This window comes from Pongo abelii, chromosome 20, assembly GCF_028885655.2.
Source record: "Pongo abelii isolate AG06213 chromosome 20, NHGRI_mPonAbe1-v2.0_pri, whole genome shotgun sequence".
Taxonomy (NCBI): Eukaryota; Metazoa; Chordata; class Mammalia; order Primates; family Hominidae; genus Pongo; species Pongo abelii.
The window spans coordinates 14721233-14748540 of record NC_072005.2 but is presented as its reverse complement, the minus strand read 5'-3'; the positions used below and the strand labels follow the sequence as shown (position 1 = coordinate 14748540).

The following is a 27308-nucleotide window of genomic DNA, read 5'->3' as shown; positions in this document are numbered from 1 at the left end:
CCCCAAACACCCTCCTTTCCCTCCCCTCCCCCATTTACAGACACCCTGCACCCCAGGCCTTCCTGACTGCGCCTGGTGCCATCACAGTGAACCTCTCCCAGGCTTACCATGCATCCTGGAGACCAAGGTGGCTCCTGGAGAGCTGGCCAGTCCTCTCGAGTCAATGGTGTCTCCCTCTCTTCTATGGAGGGCACCAGCTGCATCCTCAGGAACAGCCCCGGCCCCTGGCAAAAGACAGGAGGGTGCTGAGCAGGACAGAGGCAGCACCACAGCTGTTCTCAGCCCGAGAGACCTTTGGTTCGAGGCTTAGGGCTGCCAGAAGTCAAGGCAAATGGGGCTGGGTGCAGTGGCTCATGCCCGTAATCCCAGCACTTTGGGAGGCTGAGGTGGAAGAATTGCTTGAGGCCAGGAGTTCAAGACCAGCCTGGCCAACATGGCGAAGCCCCATTGATATGGTTTGGCTCTGTCCCCATCAAAATCTCATCTTGGATTCCCACGTGTTGTGTGAGGGACCCAGTGGGAGGTAACTGATTCATGTGGACAGGTCTTTCCCATGTTTGTTCTTGTGATAATGAGTAAGTCTCATGAGATCTGATGGTTATTACAAGGGGAGTTTTCCTGCACAAGGTCTCTTTACTTGCTGCCATCCATGTAAGACGTGACTTGCTCCTCCTTGCCTTCTGCCATGATTGTGAGGCTTCCCTGGCCACGTGGAACTGTAAGTCCAATTAAACCTCTCTCTTTTATAAATTGCCCAGTCTTGGGTATGTCTTTATCAGCAGTGTGAACACAGCCTAATACACCCGTCTCTACTAAAAATACAAAAATTAGCCAAGTGTGGTAGTGTACATCTAAGGTCCCAGCTGCTCAGGAGGCTGAAGCACAAGAATCACTTGAACCTGGGAGGCAGACGTTGCAGTGAGCTGAGATCACAACACTGCACTCCAGCCTGGATGACAGAGCGAGATTGTGTCTTAAAAAAATAGTCAAGGTACACGGGTCTGACATCTGGTAGCCTCAGACCTAGTAACTACTCCCAACCTACAGCAGGCACCAGCCACCACCGAGGGTCTCAAGGCTTGAACACACTGCAGGTACAGAGACAGACCTGAGGTTAGGACAGAGCCCCTGGAGAGGCTATGAGACGTTTCACTATAGAACATTAAGGTGTGGCACAGAGGGGTGGCCGTGTGAAGAGGCAGCAGGAGGGTGGCCACCTGCAAGCCAAGGAGAGAGGCCTCAGGAGAACCCAGCCCTGCCACCACCTTGATCTTGGGCTTCCAGCCTCCAGAAGGGTGAGAAAATAAATTTCTGCTGTTTAAGTCACCCAAAAACCAAAAAAGAAAGCAAGGTCAGGAGATGTTGGTTCTGAACAGGAATGCTGTCCTTGTCCACAGGGCATCCATCATTCACAGGGGAAAATTGCCTGCCAACTTCGTCTCCAAATCCCCTGTGACCCAGAGCCCACACACCATACCAGCTCCTTATCTCACTCTCACCCAGCCAATATTTCCCCTGCCCTAAATCAACCAGGGACAGCACCTATCCCCCAAGGTCCACTAAAATTATTCAAACTGACCAATCCTGGGCAGTTTACCCTACCCAGCCTCACCTTTCCTGTGGAAACCCCAAGAAAGGCTCTGGCCTGGGCTATCCCCTCACTCCTTTCTGCCTCCAGGCTGACCTTGGTGCTTCCCTGTGTGGACCTGTGTGGCATGGTGTGCCCTGTCCTCCCAGAAAATACAAGTAATCAAAATTTTCCAATGACATTGGCCTCTCTGTGTCATAAATCAAAATCCCATGGGTACATTTTGAGACAAATGTTTGCATCAGAATCATTTTGACACAGGTCACTCTACTTAAAGAAACTGTTTTTAGGCGTTCTGCCTATTTGTTGAACAAATATGTACTGGGCTGATATGGTTTGGCTGTGTCCCCACTCAAATCTCATCTTGAATTGTAGTTCCCATAATCCCCATATGTCATGGGAGGGACCCGGTGGGAGGTAACTGAATCATGGGAGCGGTTACCATGACGGTGCTGTTCTCAAAATAGTGAAATGAGTTCTCAAGAGATCTGATGGTTTTATAATGGGTTTTTCCCTCTTTGTTTATACTTCTCCTTGCTGCCCACCATGTGAAACATGTGTTTGCATCCCCTGCCACCATGTTGTAAGTTTCCTGAGGCCTCCCCAACCATGCTGAACTGTGAGTCAATTAAACCTCCATCCTTTATAGAGGACCCAACTCGGGTATGTCTTTATCAGCAGGGTGAGAACAGACTAAGACACAGGCAGTGCTAGTGCAGGCCCTGGGGATGCAGCAGAGGATGAGAGCAGCAACACTGTAGCCTCAAAGAGCTGGGTGTCTGCAGAAGAGGCAGCTGTGGGGTGGCCCTGGGACAGAAGAAGGGCTGAGCCTGGAGAGGCCTGTTCCTCAGCCTCCCTTGGGGCGTTTTATTTTTCTTTTTTTGAGACAGAATACTGCTCCGTCACCCAGGCTGGAGAGCAGTGGTGCAAACACACGGCTCACTGCAGCCTTGAATTCCTGGGCTCAAGCAATTTTCTCACCTCAGCCTCCCAAGTAGCTGAACTACAGGTGCACACCACCACACCTGGCTATGACTAATTTTTGTCTGTTTTGCAGAGACGGGTTCTTGCTATGTTGCCCAGGCTGGTTTCAAACTCCTGGGCTCTAGTGGTCCTCCCACCTCGGCCTCCTGAGTTGCTGGGATTCTGGGGTGAGCCCCTGTGCCTGGCTTCCTTGGGGCTCTTCTAAGAGCAGTTTCCCACCCTCCTCTTCACTGGTCCCTCCGCTGGACCAGCCGACCAAAGAGAGGGAGGCCATGGGGACTCAATCTGTCCCTAGCCATCAGCACTTTTTCCCATGTGACAGGGAGGTCTAGGAGCCACCGTACAGGGTCTCAATGATTGTGACAAGGTGCAATGACGCCTGGCATGGCCTGGAAGGGCTACCTAAAGGGTCAGCACCATCAACCCAGCAGCATGATTGTATGATCGTCAGGCAGTAGAACCTGACAGCTGATACTGTGGTCTCTGGGGTTAGGTCTGGATTCAACTCCTAGCTCCAAACCCACCTCCACTACTCACGGGCTGGATGTCTTCAGGGATGAACTCCTCAGCTTCTCTAAATATGTGTCCATAGGTGGACCTCCTCTGCCCACTCAGAATAGTCTGTGACCGCCTGTTTCCTGGGGCTCTGATATAACAAGAGCCCCATGCCTGCCACTGTCAGCACCCATTATGAAGGGGCTTGCCGGGCTGGGTGTGGAGTTCTGTGGAGGGCGCTGGAGCCCTGTACTGAAAGGAGAGAGCCCACAGAAACGAAGAGGGCACCGGGCCCTTGTGGCTCATTCTCCCTCCCTCTTTCCTTTCTTCACATGGGGTCCACCTGCTGATCAAGAGAGACATAGAGGTGGAGGATGGGGCCTGGAGATGCCTTCTGCAACACCTTATCCATTCATTCCTTCATTCAACAAGCATTGAGGGCTACATGACACATGGAATGCCCTGCAATGGCAGCCTGCACAACACAGTGAGACTTCGTCTCCAAAACAATTTTTTAAAATTAGCTAGGTGTGGTGGTGCGTGCCTGTAGTCCCAGCTACTCGGGAGGAGGCTGAGGCAAGAAGAGCACTTGAGCTAAGAAGTTCGAAGCTACAGGGAGCTATGATCGTGCTGGTGCACTCCTGCCTAAGTGACAGAACAAGACCCCATATCTATTTAAAAAGAAAAGAAACAAAAAAGGATGTTCTGTAATGAGGCTTACCGCAACCACCACATCAGATAACAAACCTGCAATCCAGCAGCCCTGGTAAGACATTCTCAGAACTCAAGGTCTCAAAACCCAAGCACCTGTTCCCAAGGAGCTACTGGAGGGTGTTCTCCACCAAAACAACAGTGTAAACCAAGGATGAGGAGAGCCTGTGGAGTGAGGAGGGCTGTCAGCTGCCCAGGGGTCTGTTGCAGCCAGGCAGGTTGTGAGTTTTGGCTGATCTGCTGCCCACACCAGGCTGCACAAGGTTGAGGCTTCTCTGTGTTCCAGAAGCTTCTCTGGCAAAGAAGTGGAGTGTGGGTCTCTAAAACCTAGGCTACTGCACCCCATCCACTAGGTGGGGCGTCCCTGATGCTCTGATGCTGACACCCATCCATGACACAAGGGAAGGGGCACTGACTGAGGGATCCCAGCGTTCTCACTGACCCTGGGACTAATACGCCCCACTTGGGGGTGAGGCTGAGCTCTGTGCCTCCTTCTAACCAAACCCTAACTCTAACTTTCACCAATACTCAGGAATGGGAACTCAAACTTTGGAAGGTCCTCTCGTTTGAGGCAGAGGGAATTCAGGGCCAAAGGGGGGATAGTGGGGACTCAGTGTATATTTTCTCCTGTACTATTAATTGTACAAGCTCGTATGGAAGGCTTTTTCCACACTGAAAAGGGCTTCCTTCCAGTGTGGGATCTAGACTGGTCTCCTAAGAAGAAAAGGATGCCCAATAACTTTCCCACATTCTTTCCAATCAAAGTGGCCTCTGTCTTGCCAGTTCTCTCACCCACATCCAGGTTACAGCTCCTCCAGAAACATTTCCTGCCTCCTTTCAACTCATCAGGAGCCTTTTCTCCAGGTGGAGCTTGCTCCTGACAAGAGGTGAGTAATGGCTGGGCCCACTGGCTCACACCTGTAGTCCCAGCTACTTGGGTGGCTGAGGTGGGAGGATCACATGAGGCCAGGAGTTCGAGATCATCCTGGGCAACATAGAAAGACCCCATCTCTAAGAAAAAAAAAAAAGAAAGAAAAAGAAAAAAATTAGCTGGGCATGGTGACTCAGGCCTGTGGTCCCAGGTACTCGGGAGGCTGAGGTAGAAGGATTGCTTGAGCCCAGGAGTTTGAGGCTGCAGTGAGGCATGAACATGCCACTGCATTCCAGCCTGTGTGGCAGAGCAAGACCCTGTCTTTTAAAAAACAAAAAAAGAGGTGAGTGATGGTGGAAAGCCCGCCAATATCTGCGCCAGTGCCCCGGGGTCCTCCCCACCGGGAGCATATTCTCAGCATTTTCAAGCCATGCCTTGTTTAGACAGCTGGAGTTCGTCAAGTTGAGTGTGTTGCCAGCTCTACCACAGGGCTCTCTCTTATTCACAATGGGGCTTCTCTAGCAGGAGGGGTTTGTCTGACAGTTGCTGAAGAGGAAGTCATATTTCACTCACTCAATGTCTGACTCACATTTATTAAAACATTTCCTTCAGGAAACCTTCTAGAAAAAAAGAATCTTGAGGCAGGCAGATCGCTTGAGGCCAGGAGTTCGAGACCAGCCTGGCCAACACAGTGAAACCCTGACTCTACCAAAAAATACAAAAATTAGCCAGACGTGGTGGTGCACGCCTGCAGTCCCAACTACTCGGGAGGCTGAAGCAGGAGAATCACTCGATCCCGGGAGGTGGAGGCTGAAATGAGCCAAGATCATGCCACTGCACTCCAGCCTGGGTGACAGAGCAAGACTCTGTCTCAAAAAAAAAAAAATCTTGAGCAACAGTCAGGGTTTGCCCAAATTCAGAAGTCACAGGCACTCCCCTCAGACACCATTTCCCTTCCAAGAGACACCCACGCTGCTAACATCTCCCTGGCTCTGGTCCTGTATTTCCACCTCACGTGTTCCTCAACTGCTCCCATGCTGGAAGCCGGGGAAAACCCCGCGCATCTTACCATTTGCATGTCCCTGGAGGATGCTTCTTCCAAAAGATCCTGCATAGAAGGCAACTCTTTGGGTTTAAGTTGAGATTCCCAGGCTGAAATGAATGGGGGAAAAATGAACTCCTTTCAGAAATAGTGACATTAAATTGAAAATATATATTCACATATATATGTGAATATATATACACACTATACACACACAGGCTTTTTCTTTTAATACTGAATATAAATATTCAAATTTTAATACCAAATACATATATTCAAGCTGAGATTTCCAGTCTGAAATGAATTGGGAAAAAATGAACTCCTTTCAAAAAGAAATAGTGGCATAAAATTGAAAATATATATGTGTATATATAAATCTATATATATCTATATTTGTGTGTGTACACACATACACGTTTTTTGCTTTTTGTTTTTTTTCTTTGTTTGTTTGAGTCTTGCTCTTTCGCCCAGGCTGGAGTGCAGTGGCACAATCTTGGCTCACTGAAACCTCTGCCTCCTGAGTTCAAGCAATTCTCTGCCTCAGCCTCCCAAGTAGTTGGGATTACAGGCACCCACCACCACGTCTGGCTAATTTTTTTTGTATTTTTAGTAGAAACGGGATTTCACCATCTTGGCCAGGCTGGTCTTGAACTCCTGACCTTGTGATCCACCCGCCTCAGCCTCCCAAAGTGCTGGGATTACAGGCATGAGCCACATGTTGTCTTTACTTTTTATTTTATTTTATTATTGAGATAGGGTCTCACTCTGTCGCCCAGGCTGGAGTGCAGTGGTGTGATCTTGGCTCACTGCAACCTCCACCTCCCAGGTTCAAGCAATTCTTGTGCCTCAGCCTCCCAAGTAGCTGGGATTACAGGCATGCAGCACCATGCCCAGCTAATTTTTTTTTTTTTTTTTTTTTTTTTTTGAGACAGAGTCTCACTCTGTCACCCAGGCTGGAGTACAATGGTGTGATCTCGGCTCACTGCAACCTCCGCCTCCCAGGTTCAAGTGATTCCAGTGTCTCAACCTCCTGAGTAGCTGGGATTACAGGCGCATACCACCACGCCAGGCTAATTTTTGTATTTTTAGTAGAGACAGGGTTTCGCCATGTTGGGCCAGGCTGGTCTCGAACTCCTAACCTGAAGGGATCCACCAAAAGTGCCGGGACTGCAGGCATGAGCCACCATGCCCAGCCCAGCTTTTAATATTGACCCTAGACTTGGGAAGATCCTGAAAGGGAAGACAGCATCTGTATGTAGGGCTATGTGTGGACTCTGGCAGTCATAGGAATAAGGGGGAAATGAGAGGCAATTTCCTAGCTAAGAACTCTATGAGGATTGAGACTATTTCCAGAAAGCAGATGTTATTAGAAAAAAGAGTAAGAAAGAACTAGACAAAGAACATACATAGAAAGGTTAAATTTAAAGAGGAAGTGGACGACAAGTATGGGCGAGAATGTGGATAAATCAAAACTCTCATCATCGCTGGTGGGAATGTAAAATGGTGCACCTGTTTTGGAAAGTGGTATGACAGTTGCTCAAGAAGTTAAGCATAGCGTTACCATATGAGCCAGCAATTCTGCTCCTCAGTATATACCTAAGAGAATTAAATACATGTGTACATAAATCTTGTACACGAGGCCAGGCACGGTGGCGCACGCCTGTAATCCCACCACTCTGGGAGGCCAAGGTGGGAGGATCACCCAAGCCCAGGAGTTCAAGACCAGCCTGGGCAACACAGGAAGAATGGTCTCTAGAAAAAAATTAAAAATTAGCAAGGCATGAGGGCATACACCTGTGGTCCCAGCTACTCAAGAGACTGAGGTGGGAGGATCACTTGAGCCCAAAAGGCTGAGGCTGCAGTGACCTATGATTGCACCACTGCACTCCAGCCTGGGCAACAGAACAAGACCCTATCTCAAAAAAAAAAAAAAGAAAGAAAGAAAGAAAAGAAAAGAAAAAAGAAATATTGTACACAAACGTTCACAGCAACATTATTCACAATAGCTAAGAAGTAGAAACAATCCAACTGTCTATCAACTGATGAACGAATAATCAAAATGTAGCTTATCCATACAATATATATTATTCAGCCTTAAAAAGGAATTAAGTTCTGATTCATGCTACAACATGGATGGAAATGGAAAACATAAGGCTAAGTGAAAGAAGACAGATACTGCTGTAGTTTAAGTGTGTCCTCCACAGTTCATAGGTTGGAAGCAATTCCCATACAACAGTATTGAGAGCTGGAACTTTAAAAGGTGATTAGGTGGCTGGGCACAATGGCTCATGCCTGTAATTCCAGCACTTTGTGAGGCTGAGGTGGGTGGATCACGAGGTCAGGAGTTTGAGACCAGCCTGACCAACACAGTGAAACCCCATCTCTACTAAAAATACAAAAATTAGCCGGGTGTGGTGGTGTGCACCTGTAGTCCCAGCTACTCAGGAGACTCAGGCAGGAGAATCGCTTGAACCCAGGAGGCAGAGGTTGCAGTGAGCCGAGATCACACCACTGCACTCCAGCCTGGGTGACAGGGCGAGACTCTGTCTTAAAAAAAAAAAAAAAAAAAAAAAAAAAAGGTGATTAGGTCATGAGGAATCTGCCCTGTGATTACTTCAGAAGGGGGTTAGTTATCTCAAGAGTGGCCTTATAAAAACAAGTCTGCGCCTCTCTTGTTCTCTTGCAACATGATCTCGTCCACCATGTTATGATGCTGCAAGAAGGCCCTTACCAGATGCAGCCCCTCAGCCTTAGACTTCCCAGCCTCCAGAACCAGGAGTCAAATAAACTTCTATTGTTTATAAACTACCCAGTCTATAACTTACTTGCAACACAAAACTATTATACTAAGCCAGATACCAAAGGCTACTTATGATACGATTTCCATTATACAAATGTCTACATAGGACAATCCATAGATACAGAAAGCAGATTAGTGGCTGCCAGGGGCTGAGGGAGGGGTAATGGGGAGTAACTGCCCATGGGGACAGGGTTTCTACTTGGCGTGATGAAAATGTTCTGGAATTAGGTAGTGGTGATGTTTACACAAGGTTGTGAACCACTGAACTGCACACTTTAAAAGGGGGGAATTTCATGGTGTGTGACTTATAGCTCTAATTTTTGTTTTGTTTTGTTTTTTGGAGACAGAGTCTCGCTCTATCCCCCAGGCTGGAGTGCAGTGATGCAATTTTAGCTCACTGCAACTTCCACCTCCCAGATTCAAGCAATTCTCATGCCTCAGCCTCCCAAGTAGCTGGGATTACAGGTGCGCACCATCACATCTGGCTAATTTTTGGTAGAGACGGGGTTTTGCCATGTTGGCCAGGCTGGTCTCGAACTCCTGACCTCAGGTGATCCACCAGCCTCGGCCTCCCAAAGTGCTGGGATTACAGGCATGAGCCACCACACCTGGCCCTCTAATTTTTTAAGAGAAATTAGAACAAATCTTTTTCTCAAACCAAAGGAAAGTAGGAGAGGAGGGCTAGAAAGTGAAAATAGAAGAGAAGCTAAAGGAACTTGAGAAACCTCGCTCCAAATAGCCTTCGATGTCCCCTCAGAACAAAGGGCCTTTGAAAATGCTCTTAGCCTGACACTTCCCAGGGTGCACCACCCAACCAGGGGGGTCGGGGAATCCACAGCCTGCCTAGTACTCACCTACACCTGTGGCATGGAGAATCCCTTGTTCTGTTGCCCGTGGCTCTGCTCTTGGCCCCAGCTGGGAGACGCAACTGGGTTTGCATGGTGGAGTTCCTGCACATGAAGAAAGACACAGGCGCTGAGAGAGAGAGGGCTTGCAGAGGAAAACAAACTCTTGTTTCTCAACTCAAACTCTCCTTCAGCTTCAACATGGGCTTCAGATTCTTTGGGCTGAGCAAGTGTGATGGGTAGCAAAGGAATCTTGCCCAATAGCTAATGAACTCAGGACACAACCCACAAACACCCTCCCCTCTGCCCCAAGGGGCTGAGGCTCTCTCACCTCAGAAGCCTTGGGCCAAATTCAAGGAGACCCAAAAGGGCCTTACTACAGAGGGAAAGAAGTCAATGCAACAGATGAAGCTTTGTCATCCTGTGGACGATAAGTGCCACAAAGCCTAAGCCACGTCTGCCTTGTTCACATGGCAGGCGCTTAAGAAGCATTTAGTGCCTGCGTACAGGAAGGAGCCAGGTGACGCCAGCCTTACCCCTGGAGGCCAGGGTCCTGCACTGGTCCAGCATCCTGTATCTGCACAGGCTCCTCCGTGCACTGTCCAGCAATGCCCACTCCTGGATGAACTCCACGGCCACATCCTCAAAGGTGACTGATTCCTAAAACAGCACACACGTTCTGGCTCGGCAAAGACCACCCCCACCACTGAGCACAATGACTGGTTATCACTGGAGAAGAGAAAATGTTCAGACACAGCAGGCGTGGAAAATCCAGCCTAACGCCTATTTTTGTAAATAATGTTTTCTTGGCACACAGCCACGTGCATTTATTTTACAATGCATCAGTGGCTGTTTTGAGGCCACAACGGCAGAACTGAGTAGTTGTGACAGAGATCACATGGGCCACCAAACTGAAAGGTTTACTTTCTTTTAACATTTGGATAAATCCTAAAGTGTAAGTTTTGGCTCTCTGTGTAACTCCACTGACTTGTGATGGCAGAGCCTGTCCTTTCAGGCTTAGAGAGTTTTTCCTAAACTCCTTATCACAAACTGGCACAGCATCACAAATTTAGGATTGACCACTTAATTTCTGTGAATCCCTGGGATCCCCCAAGACTTATGTCCTTAATAATCTTTTATACTTGTCAAAGTAGGACTTCCATTGCATCTGAGTTTTTTTTTGTTTGTTTGTTTGTTTTTGAGACAGAGTCTTGCTCTGTCGTCCAGGCTGGAGTGCAGTGGCATAATCTCGGCTCACTGCAACCTTCACTTCCTGGGTTCAAGCGATTCTCCTGCCTCAGCCTCCCAAGTAGCTGGGATTACAGGCGCGCGCCACACACCCAGCTAATTTTTTGTATTTTTAGTAGAGACAGAGTTTCACCATGTTGGCCAGACTGATCTTGAACTCCCAGCCTCAAGTGATCTGCCCGCCTCGGCCTCCCAAAGTGCTGGGATTACAGGCATAAGCCACCATGCCCGGCCTCATCTGAGAATCTTTATGGCCTTTTAATTGCAGAATTCTTCAGAGCAGCGCTGTCCAACAGACATCACTCTCTGATGATGGGAATGTTCCATGCCTGCACTTTCCAGAAAGGGGCTACCAGCACATGTGGCTGTTGAGCACTTGGGCAATGTGACAGGGGCAATTGAGAAACTGAGCACTGAAACTTTTTAATTTTTTTTTTTTTTTTTGAGACAGGGTTTTACTCTGTAGCTTAGGCTGGAGCGCAGAGTCACAATCCTAGCTCAAAGCAGCCTCAATCTCCTGGGCTCAAGCTATCTTCCCACCTCAGCCTCCCAAGTAGCTGCGAGTCCAGGCACACACAACCATGCCTGGCTAAATGTATTGAATCTTAATTAATTTAAGCTGAATTTATATTTCTATGGCCACATGTGTTTTCAATAGGTCTCACCAGGGATGACAAGGCTGGCCCTGGAGGAGCTCCGCTCAGAGCCCCAGGGTCTGCTATGGGACTCTTCTTCCATGCCAGTTTCCCTCTAGAGGTCAGGCACAGAAGGACGTCCCTATGTCCCCTAGAGCAGGGACGAGGATGCTCCTCACTCACCCTTCCTTTTCTTCCTCAGTTGGGGAAGGAAGTGGCGAGAGAGAAGACAGGGCCCAGAGGACATAGTTATCCTACATATGCACCCCTTCAGCCACAGGAGCCCCCAACTTCCTCACCATGACACTGGAGCCAGGGTTTGTGGTCTCAGTCGGTGTCCTCCCTGCAATAAAAGAGATACTGAGGTAAAAGAAGGGGTGAGGACAGAAGCAGAGCATTTTGGGGGGTCTCCAGCAGAGTGACCACAATCAAAATCCTTACAGGACATTTATCTCCATAAGCAACATGTTGGTCCCCAACGTACCTTTCAAACAATAGCCTCTAGTGACTGCTACTGAGTCTTCCCATGTCATCAAAGGAACATTTTAACTTCTAGCTTCCCTCAAAATACATCTAAGATCTACTTTTCCTCCACTGCCTGTATGAAGGTGTGATTTGATATTTATTTCTTAAATGATTTTTGCCTCGCTCTCTCCAACTATGATGTAAACTTTTTTTTTTTGAGTCTCATTCTCTTGCTCAGGCTGGAGGCCAAGGTGGGTGGATCACTTGAGGTCAGGAGTTTGAAACCAGCCTGGCCAACATGGTGAGACTCCATCTCTACTAAAAACACAAAAATTAGCTGGGCATGGTGGCACACACCTGTAATCCCAGCTGCTCGGGAGGCTGAGGCAGGAGAATTGCTTGAACCCAGGAGGCAGAGGTTACAGTGAACTGAGATCGCGCCACTGCATTGCAGCCTGGGCAACAGACCAAGACTCCATGTCAAAAAAAAAAAAAAAAAAAAAGAATAAGGTCCAGGTCAAGCACGGTGGCTCATGCTTGTAATCCCAGCACTTTGGAAGGCGGAGGCAGGCGGATCACTTGAGGTCAGGAGTTCAAGACCAGCCTGGCCAACATGGGGAAACCACATCTCTACTAAAAATACAAAAATTAGCTGGGCATGGTGGCACACGCCCGTAATCCCAGCTACTCAGGAAGCTGAGACAAGAAAATCGCTGGAACCCGGGAGGTGGAGACTGCAATGAGCCCAGATCCCACACTGCACTCCAGCCTCGGTGACAGAGCAAGACTCTGTCTGAAAGAAAAAAAATACAAAGAAGATCCAATGCTCACCATGATCTTCAGGGACCTGCCTCCCTGTCTCACCTGGCTCATCCACTCAGTACTTTCTCTACTTTAGCTTTCTCTACCTGTTCTCAGCTCCTGGAACACAGCAGGCTTTGTACTGCCTGAAGGACTGTACATCTGGAATGTTCTCTCAAGTTTCCTCCGCTACCCACTCCACAGCTAGACTTCTTGTTTAGCTACGTACAACTCATCTTGAAAGTTCAAACATCTGTTCCTTTTCGGATGTGTTTCCTGACCCCCTCCCCAAGTTCTCCTGTTCCACGTTCTCATATTGCCTTTGGCACTATTAATTTACCAATATTATTAGCTAGAATAAAGCCTCCATAGGGGCAAGCACTATAACTATTTCAGTCCCACTGTTTCCCCATGTACAGGGTCCAATTCATTGAGGGCACCCCAGTGAAAATACGCCAAATAACACTACTCAAGAATGACTCAATATAGCTAGCCTAAGAAGGAATATGCCCACGCACACACAAAACACAGTATGAGGCCGGGTGTGGTGACTCACGCCTATAATCCCAGCACTTTGGGAGGCCGAGGCAGCTGGATCACCTGAGGTCAGGAGTTCCAGACCAGCCTGGCCAACATGGTGAAACCCCGTCTCTACTAAAAATACAAAAATTAGCCGGGCATGGTGGCGGGCGCCTGTAATCACAGCTGCCTGGGATGCTGAGGCACGAGAATTGCTTGAACCCAGGAGGCGGAAGCTGCAGTGAGCCGAGATTGTGCCACTGCACTCCAGCCTGGGTGATGAAGTGAGACTCTGCCTCAAAAAAAAAAAAAGACAATATGACACCATAAAAATCAAATATAAGAATAACTTAAAATGCCTGTCTTTCATAAGACATAATCACACAAGTTTCAGGTATCTTTAAGAAACAATATTAATTCTTTTTAAAAAGGCAAGGCAAGCGCATATATTCTTTATGGAAACAAACACCTCACTCATAAAACTGAAATCTGATGCGTGATTTTCCTCTGCAGTTAATTTTTTCCTCATTTCTCAGTAGACATGAGCTTTAACCCCAATATTAAAAAAGACATCCTACTTATGGCCAACTCAATTTGAATTTCCAGTACTAACAAAGTTTATATCGTCTTTTCCCTGCAGTCCCATTAGTTTTGAAGCTCTGTGATTCACATGCTTGGGGGAAGGACTGGAGCCAACTTGAAAAGATCTGAATAACAGTCTTACGTTTGCTTGATAATAATATTTGTGAAATAACTGAGAAACGGCTTTTCTTAAGATACCCTCACCTCACAGTGAGAAACTTGATGCCCATAGCAGAAGTAAAAGTCGTCTCAAACATAGAAAATAAAGAAAAAAACAAAAACAAAAAAAATTAAGAACTCCTCCTTTTGTTGTTGTTTTTGTTTTTGAGATGGAGTCTTGCTCTGTCACCCAGGCTGGAGTGCAGTGGCACAATCTCAGCTCACTGCAACCTCCGCCTCTGGGGTTCAAGCGATTCTCCTGCCTCAGCCTCCCAAGTAGTTGGGATTACAGGTGCCCACCACTACACTCGGCTAATTTGTGTATTTTTAGTAAAGACAGGGTTTCACCATGTTGGCCAGGCTGGTCTCGAACTCCTGACCTCAGGTGATCTAGCCGCCTCGGCCTCCCAAAGTGCTGGGATTATAGGAGTGAGCCACCAAGCCTGGCCAAAAGCTTTCTTATGAGAAAGAAAAGAAGAAAGAAAAAGTTATGGAAAAGGAAGAGATGCAAAGCCAAGCTAACAGATATTAAGCTAAAAGACTTCAAATTGTCAGTCTCCAAAAGAAATCTCTCGTCATCTAATTAATTCCTTAGTGGAGGATGCATTCAATTTTTTAAGTAAATTTGGCCAATCAATTAAACCAGTTTGCACATGTGGACCCAGACCTCACTTTCCAGTTGCAAAGCTAGATAATATTAAGTATCATATCAAATAAAACGTGAATTACTAATTCGCAGTTATCTTGCACACTGTAGGCAAGGTAGGGCCGTCTTTATGCACTTCCCTAAAAATTGGGACGGACAGGTGAGGGCTGGGACCGGTGTCACCACATTCCTGAGCTGTGGGACCTGGACTGTTTGGGATTTCCCTTTTGACAGGATGACAGCCCTGTCTGCCCGGACAGGGGGTACCTGACAGTAAGAGACCGGGCGGCGGGCGCCCAGATGCGAGGCCCTGACTGTGCGGGCCTCATGCCGGCCACGGGATGATCGCAGGGAGGAACCCCTCACACAGGCGGAGCTGTTCTAGGCCCTCCAGTTCCTCCCCGCGCCAGCCGAGCCCTCCCCGCCCTCCCCGCCCTCCCCGCCCTCCCGAGGGGCCGGGCCACACCTGCAGACCAGCCGGAGACACTCCCACCGTGCCGCGCCGCGCCGCGCAGCACAGCTCAGCCGCCGTCGGCCGCCGCCGCGCGCACTTCCGCTTCCGGTCTCGGGGCCGCCGGGAACGGAAGTGGCTGTGGCTCCGGCTGTTGTGGCCAGGGTAGCCTTAGGCGGCGGCAGAAAAACTAACGTCTTCTTTAGCCTCCAAGGAGAAATTCTAGTATTCTTACCCGGGAGATGAGGTTAGTCTCTGGAGTGGGGTCCAACAGAGCATAGAGGGTGGTGCTGGGGGCGGAGCCTATGTCCGAGGGACGGGGATAGGGGTGGGGCTTAGGTCCCAGTGGCAAGAGTGGGGCGGGGACTGTGCGCGGGGGCGGGGTGGAGTATGGCTTTCCCTCCGACGGCGGGTGGGCGGGGCTTGCACCCCAATGGCGGAGTGGGCGTGGCCTTGGTTTGGAGGGTGGTAGTAGGGGCGGGTCGTGCGCCTAAGGGGCAAAAATGGGGCGGGGCTTGTGCTTGGGGTGGGAATGGGAGCTGAGCTTGCACTCGGAAGGCGGGGTGACGGGACCTGGGCTTCAAGGGTTGAGAGGGGACACCCGACCCCTCCCTGGGGCTCTTTAGGGATGCTCGATATTTACCCTTTTCTCCTTCGTTTTCCCCAACCCCTTCCACCTTTATCCATGGGCTTAATCCAATCCCCTACAAAAATATACCCATACTTAAGATTGTTTTTGTATATTTATATATGGCTGACCCTTAGGCAACGGGAGTTGGGGCGCCACCCTGTGCAGTGGAAAATTCACTTCTTTTGACTCCCCAAAAACTTACCTACTAATAGACTACTGTTAACCAGAAGCCTTACCAATAACATAAAGTTAGTTAACACATATTTTGTATATTATATGTAGTATATGCCATATTCTTAAAATAAACTAAGCTCAGAGAAAAGAAAGTGTTATTAAGAAAATCATGAAGAAGAGAAAATATATTTACTCTTCGTTACGTGGAAGTGATCATAAAGATCACAAATAAAGGTCTTCATCGTCAGCTTCACCCTGAGTAGGCTGAGGAAAGGGAGGGCTTGGTCTTGCTGTCCCAAGGAGGACAAAGGTAGAAAAAAATCTGCCTATAAGGGGATAGCCACAGTTCAAACCCTTGGTGTTCACGGGTCAACTGTCTTTATTCTAAAAATAGGATGACGTATTTTTGTTTCTTCTACAGCTTGCCTTTCTCACTAAAAATGAGATGTGTGAATCTAAGACATATATCTGACTTTTTAAAAATTATTTTTTATGTAGTATACATAATACATACCTATAGGAAAAGTTCAAACGAGAGGCTCACTCTATTCCTAAATTTTCCTCCCCTGAAACAACCACTGTCACTAGTTCCCTGGTATTCTTTATATACAAGCACATGTGCAGTCATGCACCACAGAACAACGTTTTGGTCAACCACGAAACACATACACAGTTGTGATCCCATAAGGTTATAATGGAGCTGAAAATTTCTTATCACCTAGTGATGTTGTAGCTGTCACAATGTTGCAGTGCAACACATTACTCACATGTTTATGGTAATGCTGGTGCAAACAAGTCTCTGCCAGTCGTTTAAAAAGGTTTTAAAAATATGAAAAGGCCACGCGCGGTAGCTTACGCCTGCAATCCCAAGACTTTGGGAGGCCGAGGCGGGCGGATCACTTGAGGTCAGGAGTTCGAGACCAGCTTGGCCAACATGGTGAAACCCCCAGTCTCTACTAATAATACAAAAATTAGCTAGGCACGGTTGCATGCGCCTGTAATCCCAGCTATTCGGGAGGCTGAGGCAGGAGAATTGCTTGAACCCAGGAGGTGGAGGTTGCAGTGACCCAAGGTCTTGCCATTGCACTCCAGCCTGTGCGACAAGAGCAAAACTCCATCTCAAAAAAAAACGAAAATAGCTTATTGAATAAGGATATAAAGAAAGAAAATACCTTTATGCGGTACAATTTATCTGTGTTTTAAGCTAAATGTTCTTACAAAGAAGTTGGGCCGGGCGCAGTGGCTCATGCATGTAATCCCAGCACACTTTGGGAGGCCAAGGCAGGAGGATTGCTTGAGTCCAGGAGCTCCAGATGACCAGCCTGGGCCACATAGCAAGACACTGTCTCTAAAAATAAAAATTAAAAAATGTATCATTTAAAAAACAAAATGTACAAAGGTTCAGTTATTTCAGATAAATAAGTTTTGGAGATCTAATGTACAGCATGGTGACTGTAGTTAACAGGATGTATTATGTACTTGAAATGTGCTAAGAGGGTAGGTCTTATGTGTTCTTACCACCAAAAAAAAAAAAAAAGCACATATGTGAGGTGATGGGTGTGCTAATTGCTTCATTATTTCACTGTATGTATATCAAAACATCAAGTTGTACACCTTAAATATATACAATTTTTATTTGTCAACTATATGTCAACAAAGCTAGGAGTAAGAAAGGAGTCAGTGGCCAAGCGTGTTGGCTCATGCCTGTAATCCTAGCACTTTGGGAGGCTGAGGCAGGCAGATCACCTGAGGTCAGGAGTTCAAGACCAGCCTGGCCAACATGGTGAAACCCCATCTCTACTAAAAATACAAAAATTAGCCGGGCATGGCGGCAGGCGCCTGTAATCCCAGCTACCCGGGAGGGTGAGGCAGGAGAATCACTTGAACCTGGGAAGCGGATGTTGCAGTGAGCCGAGATCGCACCATTGCAACCCAGCCTAGGCAATAGAGCTAGACTCCATTTCAAAAAAAAAAGAAGTGAGACCATGCAGTATTTGGTCTGCTGTTCCTGTGTTAGTTTGCTAAGGATAATGGCCTCCAGTGCATCCATGTCCCTGCAAATAACATGAGCTCATTCTTTTTTATGTCTGCATAGTATTCTATGGTGTGCATGTACATATAGCCTGCTATTGATGGGCATTTAGGTTAGTTCCACATCTTTGCTATTGTGAGTAATGCTGCAATGAACTTACATGTGCATGTGTCTTTATGATAGAATGATTTATATTTCTTTGGGTATATACCCAGTAATGAGATTGCTGGGCCAAATGGTATTTCTGTTTTTAGGTCTTTGAGGAATCGCCACACTGTTTTCCATTGTTAACCCCATTTTAAATGTGAGAAAGTAAACACTGAGTAAAATGAATCAACCTGACATGAAATCACCGAGCACAGAGACCACATATTTTAAACATTTGTCAGATGGATGGATGGGTTCACAATGCGTGAATGAATAAATGTCACGATCAGGCTTCCTAACTCTAATTCTCATGCACTTGTCACTAAATTTAGCTTATTGACTTAATGAGTATCTTTGGGCCTGAATGTCCCAGAATAATAAAGATACAATAATAGATTTAAGGTGATGTAAAAAAGAACAAGTTAATATCTCTGTAGGATTTGCCTCAACTCCTCATACCTGGAAGATTTAGACCTTCATCTGTACTTCAACCCAGCTTCTTAAAGCCCAGCATTTGAAGCTACTTTGGATTTCTTTTTCTTTAATCTTACCAGAAGATGGCACTATAATGTAAAGACTAAGCCCTCTGAGCTGGGCGCGGTGGCTCAAGCCTGTAATCCCAGTGCTTTGGAAGGCCAAGGCAGGAGGATCACTTGAGGCCAGAAGTTCAAGACCAGCCTGGGCAATATAGAAAGACTCTATCTCAATTTCAAAAAGAAATTAAGCACTCTGAAATAGGACTAAATCATCATTATTATCATCATGATCAATAAAGTAATATTGATAATAGGGGATCTTATTTGTATCTTGCCATAAACCAAGCGTCATATTTTTAAATCTCATCTCAGGATAAAACCAGAAAGTGTTAGGAAACTTGAATTATTTCTTCTTTTGTTTTGATGACATAACCAAATAAGGGAGGGATTTGGTTAGGTCACAATCCCTGGGAGGAGGGTGGGTCCTCATGATTTGCTGGGGTGCTCTCGGGAGAGAGAGAGTAAGGAAAGCAGGGTAGGAAGGAAAGGAAGGAGTTGAACAAAGATGTGGGCTCAGCTGGAGTCAAACTTCAGCCTAATCCCATAGGGAGCTCTGGAGTATGAGACACAGAATTGGTCCCATTCCACTTTGAGGAAAGGAGCTGGCATTTTGTACCCCCATCTTGGATAGCCATTGGCTGCAAGATGCCCCCTAAGGGTGGGGGATCATAACCTCCCAGAGCAACTCCTGTTCAGCTGAGGCAGCAATTATCTGAAGGAGGTATAAAATTAGTCATTCAAAATTTAAGCTATTGGGGCTGGACACAGTTGGCTCATGCCTGTGATACCGACATTTTGGGAGGCCTAGGTGGGAGGATCACTTGAGGCCAGGAGTTTGAGGCCAGCCTGGACCACGTACCAAGATCCCTGTCTCTACAAAAAAAAAAAAAAAAAAAAAATTTAATTAGGCATAGTGGCATATGCCTGTTGTCCCAGCTACTCAGGAAGCTAAGGTGGGAGAATCGATTGAGTCCAGGGGTTCAAGGCTGCAGTGAGCCATGATCACACCACTGCACTCCAGCCTGGGTGACAGTGAGAATCCACCTCTAAATAAAAAGAAAATTAAGCTGTTGGAACTCAATTAAATTATTTAGGGCCTTAAAGGAATGTGAATTACAGTCACGTAACAGGCAGCTGAAGCCCAGGATGCCATAGCTTTTGTTTCTCTGATTACAGATTAAACCTTTTCCTTTACTGGCACTGTTTTGTAAAATGTTACAGGTGGTTGAAGAGCCAGGGAAGACCCTTCCTTCTCTGCTGTTGACTTTCATTATAAATTAACTTCCCTTTCCCTTTCTCACATAAGGACTTCATGGCTATTACATTGCCTTTAGAGGGAATGTTAAATACACGCTTTTAAATTGGAAAGAAAATGAAAACCAGCTACAATAAAAAGAAAACAAATCACAGAAAAAAAAACTGCAACTAATTAATTTGTTATAACTCATAAACCAGCCTTGTATAGAAAATGTAATCCTGTTAAATTTCTTTGTCTTCCTATACAAGCAAGAACTTAGCTTCTAACTTCAGAGCATTGATTCCATTTCTCTAGAGTTTGTGCATCCCAGAATGGCTATTCCTAGCTTTTCTCTTGAATAAGCTCTTTAAAACTGGAATCTGATGCTTTTGATTATTTCAGGTTGATATATCAGACAGCTGTGAGTGATAGCAACTAATTTACAACAGCTGGGGGATGAGTCCCTACAGAACAATCCATTTGTTCCTTAGGGCAAAGAAATACTTTCTTGACATTAATAAAATTTGATTTTATTTCTCAAGGAAATAGTTCTAGAAAATAAACCAGAAAATGGGATCTGGGTGAGGGATCAACAGCATCCTCTCTGTAGGGATCTACACTTAAATAAATTCAACCTGACTACCAAGCTGGCTGCCATGATCATCTTTGAGCCCGTCAAGAATTAAGCATTACAGCCAGGGGCGGTGGCTCACACCTGTAATCCCAGCACTTTAGGAAGCCGAGGTGGGCAGATCACTAGAGGTCAGGAGTTCCAGACCAGCCTGGCCAACATAGTGAAACCCTATCTCTACTAAAAATACAAAAATTAGCTGGGCGTGGTGGCGGGCACCTGTAATCCCAGCTACTCAGGAGGTTGAGGCAGGAGAGGCGCTTGAAACTGGGAGGCGGAGGATGCAGTGAACTGAGAATCACACCACTGCACTCCAGCCAGGGTGACAGAGTGAGACTTCGTCTCAAAATATAAAAAAAGAATTAAGCATTACTTTTGCCAAAGAATATGAAGTTCCAGTTAAACAGGAGGAATGAGTTTTCAAGATCTATTGCCTAGCAAGGTGCCAGTAGTTAATAATTCATTGTATATTTGAAAATTGTTTTAAAAAATACATTTTGGCCAGGCGCAGTCACTCATGCCTGTATTCCCAGCACTTTGGGAAGCCGAGGTGGGAGGAGGGCTTGAGCTCTGGAGTTGGAGACCAGCCTAGGCAACATGTCAAGACCCCATCTCTACTATATATATATATGAGCCAGGCATGGTGGCATGCCCCTGTAGTCCCAGCTACTCAGGAGGCTGGAGCAGGAGGACCGCTTGATCCCAGGAGTTCGAGGCTGCAGTGAGCTATGATCACATCACTGCACTCCAACTTGGGCAACAGAGCAAGACCCTGTCTCTAAAAATATATATATATTATATATATTTTTTTTAATATTCTCACTACAACAAAATATATAAGTATGTGAAGTAATGAATGTGTTAATTCGCTTGGTAAAATCATTCCACGTGAATACATATATCAACACGTTACATAGTACCCCATCAATACATACAATTCTTATTTTTTCAATGAAAAATAACAACAGAAATTGAAAAAATCATGTGGAAGCTGCTCACCCCCATATATCATGTGATGTTGCAACATGGCTAATGAGAATTGTTATTTTGAACACTTTAAAATGAAGAGGAAGTGATATTCATACTCTGTGTAGCAACATTTGAGGCAGTGGGTGAGCATGACCCAGATAAAGGTTTGAGCAATGCAGTCGATGCTCCTGGAGCTCCACCCAGTTGCTCTTCATGGTTGCATTCATTCATTTACCTGTGAGGTTTGGCTTGCACCCACCCCCAGGGCAGCCACAGCCAATGATTGACTGACATAAGGGCCTTGTATAAGGGCCCTGCCTCAAGATGGATCAACTCCATGGTGCACAGTCCAGAGCTGCCCATGGGATTAGGCTGAGGCTGGACTCTTGCTGAGACTACCTCCTTGTTTAGCTCCTTCCTCTGTCCTATCCTTCTTCTTCAGTTCTCTTCTTCTAGGAGTAACCCCTCTGTAAGAAATTACATGCATTACAACCCCTACCCCCAAAGTCATGGGCATCCCAACCTCTATGCCTCAAAAATCATGTGCATCCCACTGCCTGCACCCAAGAAAAAAAAAATCATGTGCATTTTAACCCTTATCCCTCCAACAAATCAAATGCATCCTAAACCCTGCCCCCCAGCAAATCTTGTGCATTATAAACCTCACCCAAAAGTCATATGCATTATGAACCCTGCACTCCCCTCAAAATTCGGTAAATTCTCTTTTTTTGGGGGGGAGGGGGGTTGTGTTGCCCAGGCTGGAGTGCAATGGCACAATCTCGGTTCACTGCAACCTCCACCTCCCAGATTCAAGTGATTCTCCTGCCTCAGCCTCCCGAGTAGCTGGGATTACAGGTGCCTACCACCACGCCCGGCTAATTTTTTGTATTTTTATTAGAGACGGGGTTTCGCCATCTTGCCCAAACTGGTCTTGAACTCCTGACCTCATGATCCACCCACCTTAGCCTCCCAAAGTGCTGGGATTACAGGTGTGAGCCATGGAGCCTGGCCAATTCGGTGCATTCTAATCCTCATCCCCCAAACAAATCAAGTGCATCCCAACCCTTACCCCCCACAAATCATGTGCATTACATACCCTACCCCCAAAAACTCACATGCATCCCACCCTCTATCCCCCCAAAAAATCATGTGCATATCAGTCTCTATCCCCCAAAAATCACATGAATCCCAGCCTCTATCCCCCAAAACATCATAAGCATCCCAACCTCTAACTCCCCAAAAATCATGTGCATTCCAACCTCTATCCCCCTAAAAAATCATGTGCATCTCAGCCTCTATCCCACACCAAAAATAATTTGCATCTCAATCTCTATCCTCACCAAAATCATGAGCATCCCAACCTCTGTCACCCAAGATGAAAAGTTGAGTGTGTGACTAAGTGGATGGATAAGTGCATAAATGGGTTGGTGGATGAAAAGAAGAATAGGTCGGTGAGTGAATGGATGAAAGGTAGATGGCTGGGTGAGTGGATGGATGGATGGATGCATGGATGGATGGATGGATGGATGATGGATGGATGGATGGATGGATGATGGATGGATGATGGATGGATGGATGGATGGATGATGGATGGATGATGGATGGATGGTGGATGGATGGATGGATGGATGATGGATGGATGGATGATGGATGGATGGATGGATGGATGATGGATGGATGATGGATGGATGGATGGATGGATGATGGATGGATGATGGATGGATGGTGGATGGATGGATGGATGATGGATGGATGATGGATGGATGGATGGATGGATGGATGCATGGATGGATGGATGATGGATGGATGGATGGATGGATGATGGATGGATGGATGATGGATGGATGGATGATGGATGGATGGATGGATGGATGATGGATGGATGATGGATGGATGGATGGATGGATGATGGATGGATGGATGGATGGATAAATGGATAGATGCATGGATGGATGCATGGATGGATGCATGGAAGGATGGAAAGGGCTATTCAGGGGCATCTATGAGGTAAACCTGCGAGAAACTCTCAGAGATAACTGAGAACACACTTTTAGATTTCCAGCAAGAAAGCCCCTGGAATATTATACCACAATAACTTGGTTATGAAAAGGAATTATAATCTCATTTGTCATCACAGTTGGAAAACATTTGATTTATTCTCAGGTGCCCCTCTAAGCAATGTGAGGATGGCAGAGAACTAGCAATGGCCTCTGGTTCTCTCATGGGTTCTTTGAATAAATCCTACATCACAATACTCCTGATGGTCCAGAGAACAATACCATGCAAAGCTGGGTTCTCAAACTTAAGCATGTATCAGAATTACCTGGAAGGTCTGTTAAAAAACACTCACTGGGCTCTATCTCAACATTTCTGATTCAGCAGGTCTGGATATGGTCCAAGAATCTGCATTATTTATTTATTTGTTTGTTGGAGATGAAGTCTCACTCTGTCGCCAGGCTGGAGTGTAGTGGTGTGATCTCAGCTCACTGCAACCTCCACCTCCCAGGTTCAAGTGATTCTCCTGCCTCAGCCTCCTGAGTAGCTAGGATTACAGGTGCCCTCCACCACGCCCAGCTAATTTTTGTATTTTTAGTGGAGACAGAGTTTCACCATGTTGGCCAGGATGGTCTCGATCTCTTGACCTTGTGATCCACCCACCTCGACCTCCCAAAATGCTGGGACTACCGGCATGAGCCACCACACCAGGCCCAAGAATCCGCATTTCTAACAAATTCCCAGACAATATTGATGCAACTCATCTGGGGACCACATCTTGAGAACTACTGATGTAGAGAAACATGGACATTGAAACATGGGCATCAATGACTGTGTTGAAAGTAATTTAGAAGATTCTGAATATGAAGAAGCTTCAAGAACATCTTAACAAATTTAGTTCCCACTGCTAGTTTCTTTTGTATGCATGCAACAGAGCCATGCATGATAAATATTCATTTCTAAATAAATCTATTATAGCTTATTCAAGAATAAAATAAAAATTTAAAGAATAATAAAGCATTGTGTCATAGTTTAATGTTTAGGTGAAGTGGTACATAAAATAATGGTGTACCTTTATTTATTTATTTATTTATTTTTGAGATGGAGTCTCACTCTGTCACCCAGGCTGGAGTACAGTGGCACCATCTTGGCTCACTGCAACCTCCGCCTCCTGAGTTCAAACGATCCTCCTGCCTCAGCCTCCCGAGTAGCTGGGATTACAAGTGCGCGCCACCATGCCTGGCTAATTTTTTGTACTTTTAGTAGAGATGGGGTTTCGCCGTGTTGGCCAGGCTGGTCTCAAACTCCTGGCCTCAAGTGATCCGCCCACCTCAGCCTCCCAAAGTGCTGGGATTATAGGCATGAGCCACCACACCTGGCCAATGGTGTACCTTAAAATTAATAATGCTTTAGATTTGATGAAATAAGATATGAACAGAGAAATGAGAGAAGCTAACTCTATCTTAGAAGCAGGGAAGGGGACAGTGGAGAGTATAAACCAAAAAGTACCTGCGACAGGTCTCAATCAATTTAGAAGCTTATTTTGCTAGGGTTAAGAACGTACCTGGAAGAAACGAACACAGAAAAACATACTATCATCTGTTTGTTTCTCCAAAGACAATTTTGAGGGCTTCAATATTTAAGGGGGAAAAGCAGACTGGAGGGGAAAGCAGGAGAGTTTGGTCACGTTACTAAACCATGTGTTGCCAGAGAAAAAAGGAGCAGGTGGGGGAATAGTCAATGATGTATTCACCTTGTGCTCAGTAAATCAGCACTTTACATAAGATAAAATGAATAGACAGTAGCTACCTGTGAAGATATCTGGCCTTTTATCTGTAGCTGTCTGCTTGACTCCGCTTTCAGCTTAATTTTATTCCTGAATTGGGGTCCTGAGACTTTATTTTCCTTTCACAAGAGTTTATCAAGGAAGGACATGCAAAAGAATGCCACTTGAAGGACGTGGCCAGGAGTAGAGTGGCGAGAAAGAAAGGGCATTCCAGGTGGGGCACGGTGGCTCACGCCTGTAATCCCAGCACTTTGGGAGGCCAAGGAGGGCAGATCGCTGGAGACCAGGAGTTCAAGACCAGCCTGACCAACATGAGGAAACTCCATCTCTACTAAAAATACAAAAATTAGCCAGGCATGGCGGCAGGTGCCTATAGTCCCAGCTACTCAGGAGGCTAAGGCAGGAGAATTGCTTGAACCCGGGGGGCGGAGATTGCAGTGAGCCAAGATCATGTCACTGTACTCCAGCCTGGGTGACAGAGTGAGATTTTGTCTCAGAAACAACAACAACAAAAAAAATGGGGGGGCATTCCAGGTTGAGAGAATCACATGTACAAAGGCATGAAAGGCTACAAATAGAATGTGGAGTTCAGGAAAACAGAAAATTTATCAGGGAAGGTGGAAAGGCTGAAGCAGAAGGGTAGGAAATGAGGCTGGAGAAGTGGAGTGGGACCAGAGTGGGGTGAGATTTATGCACCTACTAAGTAAGTGCATTTAGCCTGTGAAATATTCATGGGGTTGTGAGGCAGAGGTGTGATGGGCCCAGAATCATCTTTCAGAAAGCTGTCCTGACTGCATGGTGGAGGATGGGACAGAAGGACAACGAGTTATGAGACTACTGCAGTTATCCCAGATCAGAGATGCCTGCAGAAAAGAGAGGTTGAGTAACTTTCCCAAAGTCACACAGCTAATCAGTGGCAGAGCCAGGATTTGAACCCAGGGATTCTGACTCTGCAGCCAACATTCTGTAATAGCATAACTACTGAGTTAAGCCATTCTTGCATTGTTACAAAGGAATATCCGTGGCTGGATAATTGATAAAGAAGAGTTTTAACTGGCTCGTGGTTCCGCAGGCTTTACAGGAAGCTGACATCTGCTTGGTTTCTGGGAAGGCCTAGGAAGCTTCCAATCATGGTGGAAGTTGAAGGGAAAGTGGGTGTCTCCTGGTGAGGGCAGGAGCAAGAGAGAGGAGGGGAGGAGTCACACACTTTTAAACAACCAGATCTCGTGAGAACTCACTCACTATCATGAGGACAGCACCGAGGAAATGGCACTAAACCAGCCATGAAAAATCCACCCCCATGATCCAATCACCTCCCACCAGGCCCCACCTCCAACACTGGGGATTACATTTCAAGATGAGAGTGAGAGGGAACAACATCCAAACTATGTCAACTACTTTGGCCTGACCATTAGGTAGCACCACCTGTCTCTCTTGATCAACTCTTGCCTCTACAACCCCACCCCTAGACGATCACTAGGGAGAAAGACCAGGAAGCTTCACTGCATGCATGCTGGGACAGTAGGATGTTGAAAGCCCAACAAACCTACTACGTACGTTCATGGCCTTGACAATCCCAATAGCCAGCTAATTCCGCCATGCTCCAAACACCCCAGGAAGTCTCTTGATCATCTTTCTTTGCTCACACTCTTTTCTCCAACTGTCTTTATAGGTGACTTCACTTGCTGTCTCCACTTCTTCCCCTCGTGCTTTTTCCTCAGTCCACATAATTCTGGCTTGCACTATTATAACCACAACCTCCACCACCTTCCCTACCATTATTGGCATCACCACCATCTTTACCTCCACTATCAACCTAACCACCACCTCCACTATTTTCACTCCCATCATCATCTCCACTGCTATCACAGCCTTCATCACCATCACAACAATCACCTTCACTACAACTGTCACCATCAGTCACCACCATCTGTGAAAACATCACTGTAATGTTACCACCACCATCGCTACTACCATCACCGTCACTTTCATCACCTTCAGCACCATCACAACCGTCATCATCACCACCACGACCTTTACCACCATTGCTACTGCCACTACCGTGATTACCACCATCACTGCAACCGTTTTATCACCATCATCATCACCACCACAACCATTATCATCATCATCATCATCACCATGTTAGATATGAGTTCTAAATTTATTTTCAAAGAATTAATATGTCAGTATGTTCAATTCTTTGCCTTCTACTTTTAAACTTAACTTCCTCGTAAAGCAACCTTTTTCGATTACCTACTCCACCCTGCCTCATTCTGATCACCCGCTCCACCCTAACTCATTCCGATTACCTGCTACCTGCTCTGC

At 46.4% G+C, this 27308-nt stretch overlaps 2 protein-coding genes across 11 annotated transcripts in view; one reads left to right on the top strand and one right to left on the bottom strand.

Annotated features, from left to right (window-relative positions):
* The window catches only part of ZNF333 (zinc finger protein 333), a 30416-nt gene extending 15261 nt beyond the window's left edge, over positions 1–15155 (bottom strand). Inside the window, exons 1-6 of one of the 8 annotated variants that reach the window (XM_054538326.2) lie at positions 15078–15155; positions 11519–11562; positions 9873–9996; positions 9346–9441; positions 5719–5801; positions 108–224 (exon numbers count right to left, since the gene is read on the bottom strand). In XM_054538326.2, coding sequence (XP_054394301.2) covers positions 108–224; positions 5719–5801; positions 9346–9441; positions 9873–9996; positions 11519–11521 — 423 coding nt within the window. In that variant the 5' untranslated portion in view covers positions 11522–11562; positions 15078–15155. 8 annotated transcript variants of the gene reach the window in all.
* ADGRE3 (adhesion G protein-coupled receptor E3) overlaps positions 14956–27308 on the top strand; it is a 74584-nt gene continuing 62231 nt past the window's right edge. Inside the window, exon 1 of one of the 3 annotated variants that reach the window (XM_054538399.2) lies at positions 14956–15089. The gene's annotated coding sequence lies outside the window, so the exon portion shown is untranslated. 3 annotated transcript variants of the gene reach the window in all.